The 12,509-nt window shown below is 51.0% G+C and overlaps 1 protein-coding gene across 1 annotated transcript; it reads left to right on the top strand.

Annotated features, from left to right (window-relative positions):
* The first annotated feature begins 5,106 nt into the window (after window positions 1–5,106).
* On the top strand, window positions 5,107–11,942 carry OTOP3 (otopetrin 3). Its single transcript, XM_040530768.1, has 6 exons — window positions 5,107–6,037; window positions 7,023–7,159; window positions 7,887–7,945; window positions 8,532–8,650; window positions 9,288–10,216; window positions 10,995–11,942. The coding sequence occupies exons 1-6, from the start codon at window positions 5,647–5,649 to the stop codon at window positions 11,163–11,165; spliced, it is 1,806 nt and encodes a 601-aa protein (XP_040386702.1). The 5' UTR covers window positions 5,107–5,646; the 3' UTR covers window positions 11,166–11,942.
* The last annotated feature ends 567 nt before the right edge of the window (window positions 11,943–12,509 follow it).

The following is a 12,509-nucleotide window of genomic DNA, read 5'->3' as shown; positions in this document are numbered from 1 at the left end:
TGTATGCCCTCATGCTTTGTTTTACCCCAAGCTGCTGAGCTCTGATGGGCAGACAACACCTTCAATCACCACCTCTGTTCCTTAGGGGCATGCAGGGTTTTCTTCCTGCACACCCAGTGCCTGATTCCAGGTTCCCAAGCCTGGGTGCACCAAGCCAGGCAAGGCAGCATGCGAAGTGCCAAGAGAGCAGTAACCACAGAGGCATTTCTGGGACTAAATAAAATTAAAATAGGTGCAGGGAGAACCCCACAACAACCCAAGCAGCACTGATACTGAACCCCAGACCAATCACTCCAAGGTGATGGATCAGCAGGAACCACAACATCCAGCCACAAGTTATCACACCCTGATAAATCACAATTCTGGGAATGCCACAAAGTCTCTGATGCCCACTTGCTAACCTGAGGTATCTCTGTGCTGCAAGTGTGGGCACGGCTGTGGTTTGCAGCTGAGGGCTGCGTTCTTCTTCCAGCCACATACTTGCATTTTGGGGGAGGCAGCAGGTGGGGTTCACAAATAGCTATTTCCCCTCTGTCTATATATGCAATAAAGGAGAAAGAGGGAAAGAGCGTTAACAAGCCCAAAAAGAAAAGAAAAAAACCAACACCACCCCCCAAAAAAACAAACACCACCCCTCAAACAAACTGGAAAAAAAAAAAACACTCAAGCCTTAAGAAAACCCCTCTGTAAGCATGGGCCCTGCTGTATGCTCAGGGACTGCCTATCCAAAAGATATCTGTTGTCAGCTAGTGTGCAAAGGGATTATCTCCAAGGCTGGTGGAGATTTGCCAAGCATCCCAGGCTTGGGACCAAAAGCTGGGTGTGCCATGGGGTAGGCGCTGCTGCGGCCGAGCCCTGCAAGGCAACATGCCCGATCCAAGTCTTGTGCCCTCCTCGCAGCCCCGTCGCTCAAAGCAACTCCTCTTCTTACTAGGGAGTTGGAAGGAGGGGAGAACAGCCCGAAGGCGGCCTACCTGAGAGATGTGAAGAGGTCCCGTTAGTTGAGAGCTGCTCTGTCCTTGTGAGAGGGGCAAAGCACTGCCGCCAGCTCCATCTTCCACACCTGGAGGCCGGTAAACTGAGGCACAGGGCTTGGGTGCTGCGTCAGAGCGGAGAATAAGTCCGGGCTGGCAGCATCCTACCGAGAGGGCTGCCATCAGTTACGGAGCAGAGATCAGGCCTGCATTTGGAAAGGGGGCAGCAACGTGCCTCACGGTGACTGCCAAGTGGCAGACATCGCACACGACAAGCTACAGGAAACCAAAGAGCTGCTGCTGGGGCTCTCAGGCCTTGCAGGAGCTTCAGGAGCACTCACTTTGGTACAGAAACACCTCGGAGTGCCAGGAGCTGAGCTGCAGGTCCTTGGTGGGAGCGCTGAACCCCACCGATAGTCACCCCTCAAGGGAGCCCAGGGTTAAGGTGCCACAGCCAAGGCTTTGCAGACAGAGAAATGAGAAGGGGGAGAGCTGAAGAGCAGGAAACCAGAAAGCGCTGCTCGGAACAGAGCTGGGAAGGTCATGGCCAAGGCCTGACCTGAGTCATCATCCCAGCACTACCAGGGCTTTCCCACCCCCTCCTCTGCTTCTTAATCATCTGTTATTTGAGGGAGAGTTTTGTTTTATTAGCAGGGGGGAAAAAAAAAAGTCTTATCTGAGTGATTTGCTCTGAGGTACGTCAGTGACAGGGGAGCAATCTACGTTAATCATTACTGTCAGTGGGCAGCAGATGCGTCGAGAAGGTCACAAGGCAGGGGGCAAGGCAGGATTGGCTCTGGGGGCTTGCTTGGAGCCAGGCCAGGAGCTGGTGATGGAGGAACACTTTGCAGAGACCGAGGTAATGGGCTGGCCAGCAAGGGGCACCCCAATGGCCACAGGAGGCCCAAGCAGCCTCTGCCAAGGGCCAGAGAGGAGGACACAGAGCTGAGCGTGGCGGGGACAGAGCCGGGTGCCAGGGCTGGGCTCACCCTGCCCACACGGGACAAAGCTGCACCCGTGGTGACCCCCAAAGGGTGCTTGCTCCCCAGCCCTGCAGGAGACGTCACCGGCACGGTTATCAGCGGAGGGGAAAGAAGGAAGGGTGTGGGCTGGCTGGGGAGGCACGAGGCGCTCAGCATTCCTCAGAAAGCCTTTGGGCAAACACGGTGGTGAGGCTCAAACCTCCTTCCTCCTTGGCTCCTGTTTACAGATCCGCTTGGCCCAGCCTGGGTGCTGTTACTGCTAAGCGCAGATAACGCCATTAACAAGCACCCTGCTGATAGCAGAGGGGCATTTAGCAGCTTTCCCTTGGCCTCCAAGTAAAGGCAGCTTCTCCAGGGCAGCGATCTGAACCACCTGGATTTATGTGATTGATCCCATCAGCGCAATTCATCCACTTTTGGCCCTTCTCCTGCACACTTGCATGTTTAACATCTCTTGTTTAAACTTGTGTCAATACGTTTAAGCTTTTTAACTATTAACAGCTGCCATTCTTCAACATAGAGGCCAAATCTGGAGGATTAACTAGTCTCCCAGGGATTTACACCTCCTTTGACTTTAATCTCAGCTCCAAAGCCAGTGAGGGCTACAAAGGATGCTTCATCTTTGCAGCCCAAATGCAGTCCTGTTGGCAAAACCACTGGGCAAGGCCGGCCCCAGCATTTTACTTCAGGTTCATCTTTAAAGGAGGGTCCCGTGATTTCACCTAAATTTCCTTACCCAAGGGTATATTCAGACTCCTAGCCTCCATTTCCCAGCTCTACATGGTCACACCAATTTACAATCAAGCGCACTAAAAAGCAGCCAGGTTTGTTAACACCTCACATGAAAATTGTTGGCTTTGTTCAATAAGGAGACCACCAAGTAGGTCCTGGGAGATCCCAAGTTCACTGCAAAGCTCTGGAATGGGGTCACAAGTAGAGCCAGGCACCCAAAGGCAACCTGGTGGCACTCAAAGAACCCCAGAGCAACAAGGCAAGGAGCAAGGTCCTGCACACAGGCTGGAGGTGCTGATGCTATGTTGGAAGGCAGAACAAATCCAGCCATGGGTAGTCATAAAACCTGCCCAGATCAAAGCATCCTGGCTCCAGCACAACCAGACGTTAAACATGACCCTTTTACCGGCAGACATGAAATGCAACAGCTGCTCTGGCACATGCTGGGTGTTCTCACCTGGGAGCAATAGGCCCCCTTCCCTCTTGTTTTCCGTCCATTCGTCACATCCCGACGGATGATAACCTGCACTCCCCCACCCACTCCACCCCCTATCAGTTTCTTGTAAGCGTTCCCTGGCTTTCAGCACCAAGCTCACGTGTTTGCCAGCTGCAAGAACCCAGAGCTTCTGGGAGTTCATCCTGGGACACTCAAACAGCTCCTCAGCTTGCAGCACGACCCTCTGCACTCACTGGTTCATCCAGAAACGGCAAATCCCCATTTCCAACCACGAAACCAGGGGGAACAGCTCACCACAGAATCCCAAATCAGAATTAATTTGTCATGCAACAGAAACAGATATAGCAAAATTTGGGCCTAAAGCATCCCCAACGTCACAAGGCTGAGCCTGTGGGGTCTGCACACAAGAGTCTGGCTCTGCAGCCATTATCTACAGGTCACAGCTATCAGCCCTGAAAGCAGGCACATTTCTGCCAAAAGAACCTCAAATTCAGGTAGTCTCTGCACCTAGGCTGGACTGAGTTTTGCCTTTTGGGTATCTGTGCCATGGATAAAGACACAAAGTAGTAGCACGCTTGAGGAAAACCTTAGGAATTACCTGAAAACAAGCGAGTGGGGAACTGATTTTAGCCAAATCCAAGCACGCCCATCTCTGCACCCCAGAGCAAGCCCATGCCAGGAGATTAAGCCCCAGAGTTGCTCGAGCCATGGCACAAATTAGTCACCGCGGCTTGTGGTTTTACCAGTTGGCACATCCTGTGCCAAGGCTGCTCACATGGGGCAACCCAGCAGGTGTATAAAGGAGCTGCTCCCCATTGGCTGCCCCTGGCAGAGCCAAGAGCTTCTTGCTGAGTAATTAAAGTAATGACAATAATAAACCCAAAGTAAACAAGGTGGAAAAAAAATAAAAAAAATCAATAGGCTCAGAGCAGAGGCCACACTCAGCAAGGCGCAGTCCTGCCGGCTTCTGCCTACACCTCGGTCTGGCAAGGACAGAGACATCCTGGGGGCACCCGAGTGGGTACTGGCGACGTTGGCTCTAACCGGGGCTGCAGGAGGCTGCAGGAGGCTGCACGGAGGTAAGGGCTGGCATTTGGCTGCTCTCGGTTGCGCATGGGTCCAGGGTCAAGGGGTTGGGGCTGCAGAAAGCAGCTGCCACACACAGCCTCGTCTGGGCATTGGGTGCCTCCTGCTGCAGTCTGGATGTGTTTTTGTCTGGTTCTTGTGATGCTGCGGCCTCTCTGCTTCCTCCTGTGCCCACAGAGCTGCGTAGCTATGGCCCTAAGAGAGGGGAGGGCAGTTGATCCCGTGCTAGGAGAGTTTGGGAGGCAAACAGGGAAGAGTCTGGGATCAATCTCCACTAAGTGCACTGAATCCCTGTCGGCCACAGGGAGACAGCATCTCAGTGCACAGGCAAAGAGGGAAGCACTGAAATTTCAATCCCTTCTCAGATGACTTCCCTCTCAAAGATCCAAGATGAATGCATAAAGCATCTCAGGGGCTGCTTTCACCCCAGCCACCCCGCTCTGCAGGCAGAGACACTGCTCCCTGGGTGATGGCGCATCCCCATGCACTGCGTCCATGGGCAGCCTGGTCTTGCCTGACAGCAGCGCACCAGCCAAGGAGATCACACTGTCGAGGGCAATATGCTTCTCCTGAGATCTTTCCAAAAGCTGGATAGAAAAGCTCCCAGGCTCTGGCCATTTTTCTGGGCCAATCCCTCAAAATCCTCTGTGTCAGCGTGCTCAGGGTTCTGTGCTTTTTCCCCTGTGCTACAAGTAGAAAAAGAAAGAAAAATTGGTGTTAACTCTGCCCATCTCAGCCCTCTGGGGTGGGAGGCTGGGTCTTTTCCCAGCAGCTTGGATCAAAATTTACAGACCCCTCCTTTTCTTTTTTTTTTTTTCCCTCCTCTCCAGCTCTGTCACAATTTATGCACCCATACAAAGAGTGCGGTGTAAATCTCAGAGCCCAAAAACATAGAAGAGAGGTTGGACCCATCAACCAAGATCAAACGGCTCTGAATGTCAGAGCAGGTCTGAGCTTGTTCTGCATTCCCACCTAATCCCTACAGCAACAAAGGGAAAGGAGGAGACCTGAACCCAGGGCTGCACACGGGGGTGTGAAAGGTGAGGATGAAAACAGTTTGGGCACTTCTGGTCCCAACAACTTCAGGTACATTTGGGGCAGGACAGAGACACCAAATGGCCATTGTAATGCAAGCGTCTCTAGACGGTTTTTGGTAGAAGGGCCTTTTCCTTGTGCCTTGCAATGATTCTGGAAATCTTTAATGCTAACCTGGCCTAAACACCGATCTATTTTTTCCTCTCATCCAGCTTTTGGAGAGGGAAAGGGAAGCTGCAAAGCAAGTAAGGGAGGTCCCTGCACAAGCTGCTTTGACACCAGCGCACAGCACCTCCCAACTCAGCATGTCCCCTGCTGCCCCTACGCTTTTTAAACCCCCTCTGTTCACCGTGGCAGGTGACCCGCAGGCAGAGGAGCCATGTCAAGTGACAAAGCCTCGAGGCAAAAGCCCTGCCACCACTGCAAGAGGAGGTCGACCTCAGCCCCAGTGGGCACCTCCACGATCCACTACGAGAAGTCCTGGCTGTACCGCCACTGCTCTTCTCTGCAGCAGCGCGACAGGCAAGCTCAGAAGGCCGGGCAGCTTTTCTCGGGGCTGCTGGCCATGAACGTGGTGTTTCTGGGCAGCGCCTTCATCAGCAGCATGATTTTCAACCACGTGGCCATCACGCTGGCAGACGTCTGGATCCTGCTCTCCATCCTCAAGGTCGTGTGCCTGTGCTGGATCATCTACTACCTGCTGGGCACCAGTCGGCAGCCGCACGCCGTGCTCTACCGGGATTCTCACGCGGGACCAGTCTGGATTAGGGGTAAATTCTCCTTTTATTTACCATCTCATGCCTTCCCCCTTCCTCCTGGAAGATACAGAATTCCCTGCTATTAAAAGATCTAGAAGCCAAAGGAGATGTACGTAGGGCAATGTGAGTCTCCCAGTGCCCTGCCAGCCTGCGGTGCAAAGCCAGGGGGAAGACGGGGGCACGGGATGCTACAGGGAGGAAGCAGAGCAGCCAGGGAAGCCTTGAATTTGATTTTCCTTCAGCCTCCGGTGCAACCTTGCACTGTGGTCCCTTCCCACCCCCAGCCCAGCGATGAGCGTGGTGCAGCCCCAGGCTTCCCTCGCCCTTGTTTAACATCACAGCGCTCCCGTTTCCAGGGGAAGATTCCTGCCCAGTGAGTCACAGCGCAGTGACACCTGGCTTTCCTGGGAGATTTTCCATCAGTAGCTGCCCCACTTTCTGAAGTGACACTTCTCTAAGCAGCCCTGCCTCTAGCCTATCAGGGAGTTTATAATTAGTGCACGGTCTTGATAACTGAGCAGGGAGAATTGAAGGGAAGAAAGCTGCAAGCTACCTGAGGCTGCAGAGAGGCGTCGAAGGAGAAAGAGAAAACAGCAGGAAGGGTCCCAGCTTCTTCAGGTTGCTGCTACCAAAAGCCTCAGCGAGGTCTGCATTTATCTTGGGGTTTCTCCACAAGGCAGAAACCATCGCCCATCATTACCTTACTTCTGTCACTCCAGCTTGCACAGAAAAGGCAAAAAAAAACACAACACTTTCCCACCTTGTATCCAAGCACAGGAAAACACCTTGCATCATCTCAACACCTCCAACCAGCCAAAGCACACAACTGGGTTCAGGACCCAGGCTTCCCTTTCTCCCTTTCTCTAAAATCACGGGACTTCCAAACAGGAAGGACACCAGCTCTGCACAAACCCAGGAGTCTCCAGTCCCCAGCTGGGCTCAGATGCTCCTCACACACGTCTTTGCTTATTTACTGGTGCTTTTGCTGTTTGTCCAGGGTCACTGCTGCTGTTTGGCAGTTTCAGCGTCCTCCTGAACGTCTTCCAGATTGGCTACAGCATAATACAAATCCACTGCAAATCCAAGGTGGAAATCGTGTTCCCCAGCATTGAAATCCTTTTTGTTTCCACCCAGGTAACGCACATCACCCTCCTGGGAGCTCGCTTGCTCTCTCCGTCCCACTGCTGGGAGGCAAAGGGGTGGGGGGAAGTGGGGAGACTTGAGAAAGCAGGCGCATGTGAGGCAGGTGTTCTCATGAGCATTGAAGTATCAAATGCTGTTTCAAATGACACCCACCCACATTCCCAAAGTGGCAGACTAAGAGACAAAGAAGTAAGATTTAGAAAGACATTGCTCTAGCGCTCACTGACACACTGCAGAACCCAGACAGGTTTGCTTTGCAACATCAACGTAGGCAGAGAGGAGAGGAAACTTCACAGAAATATCTTTGCACCAGCCTCTCTATTTGCTAATACATCCCCCATTAAAAAACAACAACAAAAAATCCTATGCATGTAAAGTATCTCATGCCATTTGGTACCAAGCCTCTTTTTGCCCAAACCCATATTTGAAAAGTAAGCTAGCTCCCATCCCAGCAGCCAACACCTTGATATACACAAGACAAAAGAAGGCAGATCTCCCAGACCTCCTTTGGCATTAGGTGCAGGCACACACATGCTGGGGTCACCCAAGGATGCCAGCATGTGTGCCAGCACTGAAATGCAGGTACACAAGCGTCCCTGTGCATAGAGGCAGGTTTCCTCCTACCCAGACACGTGCCTTCTTGCCCGCCCAGCCCTTTCCACCGCGTGTGGCATGCTGCCAGCTTCACCCTGCTCACATTATTGTTATTGATTTGCAGGCTTTTTTTCTGTGGCATCACTCAAAGGACTGCATTCAAGTCCAGCACAACCTCACCAGGTACAAAAAGGGGGAAAAAAAGCCTTCCACTCCCCTAGAGGAATTATTCCTTTCCATGTATTATTCCCCCTTGTCTCTGCCAGACTTGCCTCCATCTGACCTGGCACAGACTCTCTCTATTCTGCATCACACGAGAACCAAGCTACGACATGACCAGACCCATGCTCCTCACCATCTCTCTCTGGTTTCACGTGTGCCTTCAACTGCTTCCTCTTGTTTCCAAATTCCTTCCCACTGCGTGGCTCACGGCCCTATTGATTCGTGGAGGTGGTCTCCCCAGTCCCACCACTAGGTGTTGTCTCAACCTTCCCTCCCACATCTGCACCCAGAGCCAGGCCAGGTTCACCAAGGAGCCTTCCTGCTCTTTGCCAGTGGCCACATGGGGACATGCACAGCTGTATTTGCACGTGCAAAGCCATGTCCCAGTGCCCACACACAGAACAGGCCCAAAAGCACGATATTTGCATGCGTCCATGCACACGCAAGTGAGAAGCAAAGGGCAGCACCTCACAGCAGGGGGATGTACGCTCAGATCATAAACAACCTCCACAGGCAAGACTTTAAAAGCGCCTTTCTGTTCATCCAGGTGTGGGCTGATGCTGACCATAGCCACTAACTTCCTCCTCTGGCTCTTGGCAGTGACCAATGACTCCATCCACATGGAGATTGAATCTCAGCTGCGAGAGGTGGAGCAGCGATTGGCAGGTGAGGCTCCTTTATCACGCATCCCTGCTCCTGTTAGGCTGATGTAGATGACCTCTGGGGAGGCAACAGTTCTGGATCCCAGCGATTCAGATATCACAACTGGTTCCCCCAAATTCTGCGACTTCCCTGTTACTGGACGTTGTCTAGAAGAGATGGGCTGCACAGGGAGGACATCTCAACCTGCTGGGGGAGGATGTGCCACGAAGCCATGCACCCAAGGGCTAGGAGAGGAAAAGCTCACCATAAATTAGCATTTTTTGTTCACGTTTGCCTATCAGCTGAAAGCAAAAGATTGCCAAAGTAGAAGAGGCTTACATCATTGCTATACTTTACTTTCTGAGAATACGGGGAAAAAAAGGGGCGGGTGGAGTGGGACAGGATGGGTTGACTAATATCCCAAGAGTAAAGACAGAGGGGGCTTTGCTGTGAAGGAAGGGGTATCTCTCGTCCAGTACTTACGATGTGCTAAACGCTGTTATTCTGGAATCCTCACAGCCTTGAAGACCTAACTTCCTACTGATTGCTGTTACTGAGATAGAGACAGATGCTGTTCCTGCACACAAGAAACTTCCAGAGATGGCTGTGACATTCAGACCATCTCCCTCTTAATTGTTGCCTTCCTCTTCTCACACTCCAGGCAATGAGACTAACTCGTGCGCATGTCCAAACACAACCACCTGCAAAGTCTTTCAGAAGGGCTACATCCTGCTCTACCCTTTCAACACTGAGTACTGCCTCATCTGCTGCTCCGTCCTCTACGTCATGTGGAAGAACGTGGGGCGACGCATCAGCCACCACCATGCCCCTCACACCAAGCCCAAGTTCAAGCTCCAGGGGGTGGTCTTTGGGCCCCTGCTGGGCGCCGCTGCCGTAATCATTGGGATCTGTGTCTTCATGATGTACCAGATCCAGGCCACGGGCTCAGCCCCCAACCGCCAGGTCTTCGTGATGTATTATTCCTACTACATCGTGCTCCTGCCCCTGATGAGCGTGGGTGCAGTTGCTGGGACAATCATCCATGCCTTCGAAAAAAGGGAGCTGGACACGCTGAAAAACCCAACCCGCAGCCTGGACGTGATCCTACTGATGGGGGCAGCCCTCGGCCAGATCGCCATGTCCTACTTCTCCATCGTCGCCATTGTGGCCACCAACCCCAAGGACCTGTTGAACAGCCTCATCCTGTCCTATTCTGTCCTGCTCATCTTCCAGTACATCACCCAAAACATCTTCATCATTGATGGGCTCCAACGGGAACCATTCGTAACAGCAATTGAGGCAAGGCACGCAGGACACTCTGGGCAGCATTCAGTGACTTCAGAGCTGGCTGGTGAAGAGACGACACCAAGGAGCGCACAGGAGCACGCACAGGCCTCGCCCAATAAAGAGGAAGAAGTGAGTGAAGAGCAAAATCATGAAGCACACGACCAGAGACGAGTGAGTGTGCTGGAGCTCAGGCAGGAGTTCCGGAGAGTCTCTCTGTCCTATATCCATTCCTACTCTCACCTGAGCTGGAAGAGGAAAGCATTAAAGGAGATCTCATTCTTCTTGGTTTTGTGCAACATCATAGTAAGTATTGCTCTCCCTGCCATGTCACAGCTTCACTGAGTCGTGATGACCTGTGATACCAAGACAGATGTGCTCTCTTCGTCTTCCTTCTGGGCCACCCTTCCAGACAAGGAAGCTTTGCCTACAAGGTTTCGGCCTCCTGCTGGGGCAAGTCAAGTCTGTTCTCCTGTTAATGTCCCACTTCTGTAATTCTGAGCTCCCTCTTTCCCACTCCCATAATTTTAAGCTTCCTCTTTTACCTAAGAGTCAAATATGGTGACATTTCCAGGGTGCAGGAAGGAGACAGCTAATAAATCCTTAAATGCCAGGATTTTAGCTTCTGAAAACATTACCAAAACCATTAAGGGTGTTTCATGAGATAGCTGGAGGAACAAGCAACCAGCAGTGAGGCTTTGTAATCAGCAGTCTGCAGGACTGGAACTCACCTAATGTGCTCTGGCATCCTGAAGCAACACGAAGTTTCATTACAACCTTAAACAAGTGAAAATGAATTGGTCAAGGAAACAGAGAAATTCTGTAGAAAGATGAAGCTGCCTGGGGCAGAGTGAGGTTATCATTAAGCTTCCAGAAATTTAACAGACAGTATTTGACAAGTAGCAAGGAGCCAGCAGCATAACTAGAGAACTTCCCTCCTCTTCCCAAGCAAGGGGACCCCTCTGACACTCTTGAAATACTCCTACAATTACTTGAGCCAGTGCTGGGATTAGAGTGCAGGTAGGAATCAGCTTGCCATCCTCTGACTTGTGCTTTTTTTTTTTTTTTCCTTATGCCTCTGTAGCTGTGGATAATGCCCACATTTGGAGCTCACCCTGTGTTTGAGAATGGACTGGAGAAGTCATTTTACGGCTACTCTACTTGGTTTGCCATCGTGAACTTCGGCCTCCCGCTGGGCGTGTTCTACAGAATGCACTCTGTTGGGGGACTTCTGGAGGTTTACATCTCAGCCTGAACCAAGCTCTCATCACTCCAGAGGCTGCAGTGAAACAACGAGGCTGAACAAGGATGCAGTAAGCAGTGGATATGCATGTGGAAGCTTTTAAGCTTTTTCTCTCCAGCTTCTGCTTTGACTTCTCCTTACACAACATCTCCATGAGCTTTTGAAGAAAATGATGTTGGTTTATATTGTTATTTTTTCTCCATAGAGAACAGAATGAAAATCCATTAACTAACTGCCTTACTGCCTTGCAGAAGCACGCTGGCACTTTTCAGTAGCCTGCCAATGGATACTGTATGGTAAAGTGGGACTTTACCAGCTGCTATTGAACTCTTCCAGACAAAAGAATGTAAGAGCAGCCTGCAGCGAGAGCAGAGGCTGACCTACACTCCACAGAACTTCAAAATCCACAGCCAAGGACCTTCAGCCCCACCACTGCTTGCCAACCCACCGCCCTGCAGCACAGAAAAGCCCTAACAGTATCAGGCCCACTAGAAGCACAAACTCCCAGTCGTTCAGAAATAAACCAAAAATACAATTTGTGTGATTTCCAAATGGACCATTATGCTGGGAGCTGCTGTAGTGATCACTAACACTTATCCTTACTGCTGCTTTGCACATCCACAAACATTTCCCAAGGTCCACGTGAAGGAATACAGTTCCACAGTGTGGTGCCTGATCAAAGACCTGTTCATATGTGCTCCGTAGGAGCTGCTTGCTTGGAAAGCACATGGGGGTGCAAGGGGGCTAACGACTATGGGCCTTAAAAACAGACTGATGAATGGAAATAAAGAGAGATTGAATGCTCATGTGTATCTGGTGAAATCTCTGGGACTGCTCTTCACTCACCAAAGACCAGACTCAAAAAGTTATCTGAGCATTCAGAGGTTATATGAGATTTAAGGGCAGGCCTTGGTTTACGTATTTTTTTTGTTGTTGTCAAGAGCTTTCATAACCTTTAGCCAAGGCCAAAGTAGCATGGTACAAAATGCATCTACATTATTGCTTTGGTTCGTCTATAAATCAATCCTAGAAGCAGTGTGGATTTAGGATCAGAGTATATAAAGGTTTTGGGTTTTTTGTTTGTTTTGTGACGCTCTAGATAAGTAGACTCCCCCAAGACAGAACCAGTGATGAGAGCTAGAAACCCCGACTACATGTATCTCATTTGCCTTCTCATTTACCATTCAGGCAATGAAAGGACCTCCCTCTGAAACTAAAAGTGAGAATGACTGCATGAGCATGAACTTTGCCCAATGGGTGTTTTTACTCAGGCCTGTGTCAACAGAAATATGCCATGAGAAATAACAGCTGGATAAATTAGGCTCCAATAAAGTTAATTATTATTCTCATTCCGTT

This window comes from Cygnus olor, chromosome 18 (assembly GCF_009769625.2).
Source record: "Cygnus olor isolate bCygOlo1 chromosome 18, bCygOlo1.pri.v2, whole genome shotgun sequence".
Classification (NCBI taxonomy): Eukaryota; Metazoa; Chordata; class Aves; order Anseriformes; family Anatidae; genus Cygnus; species Cygnus olor.
This window is presented reverse-complemented; position numbering and strand designations above follow the sequence as displayed.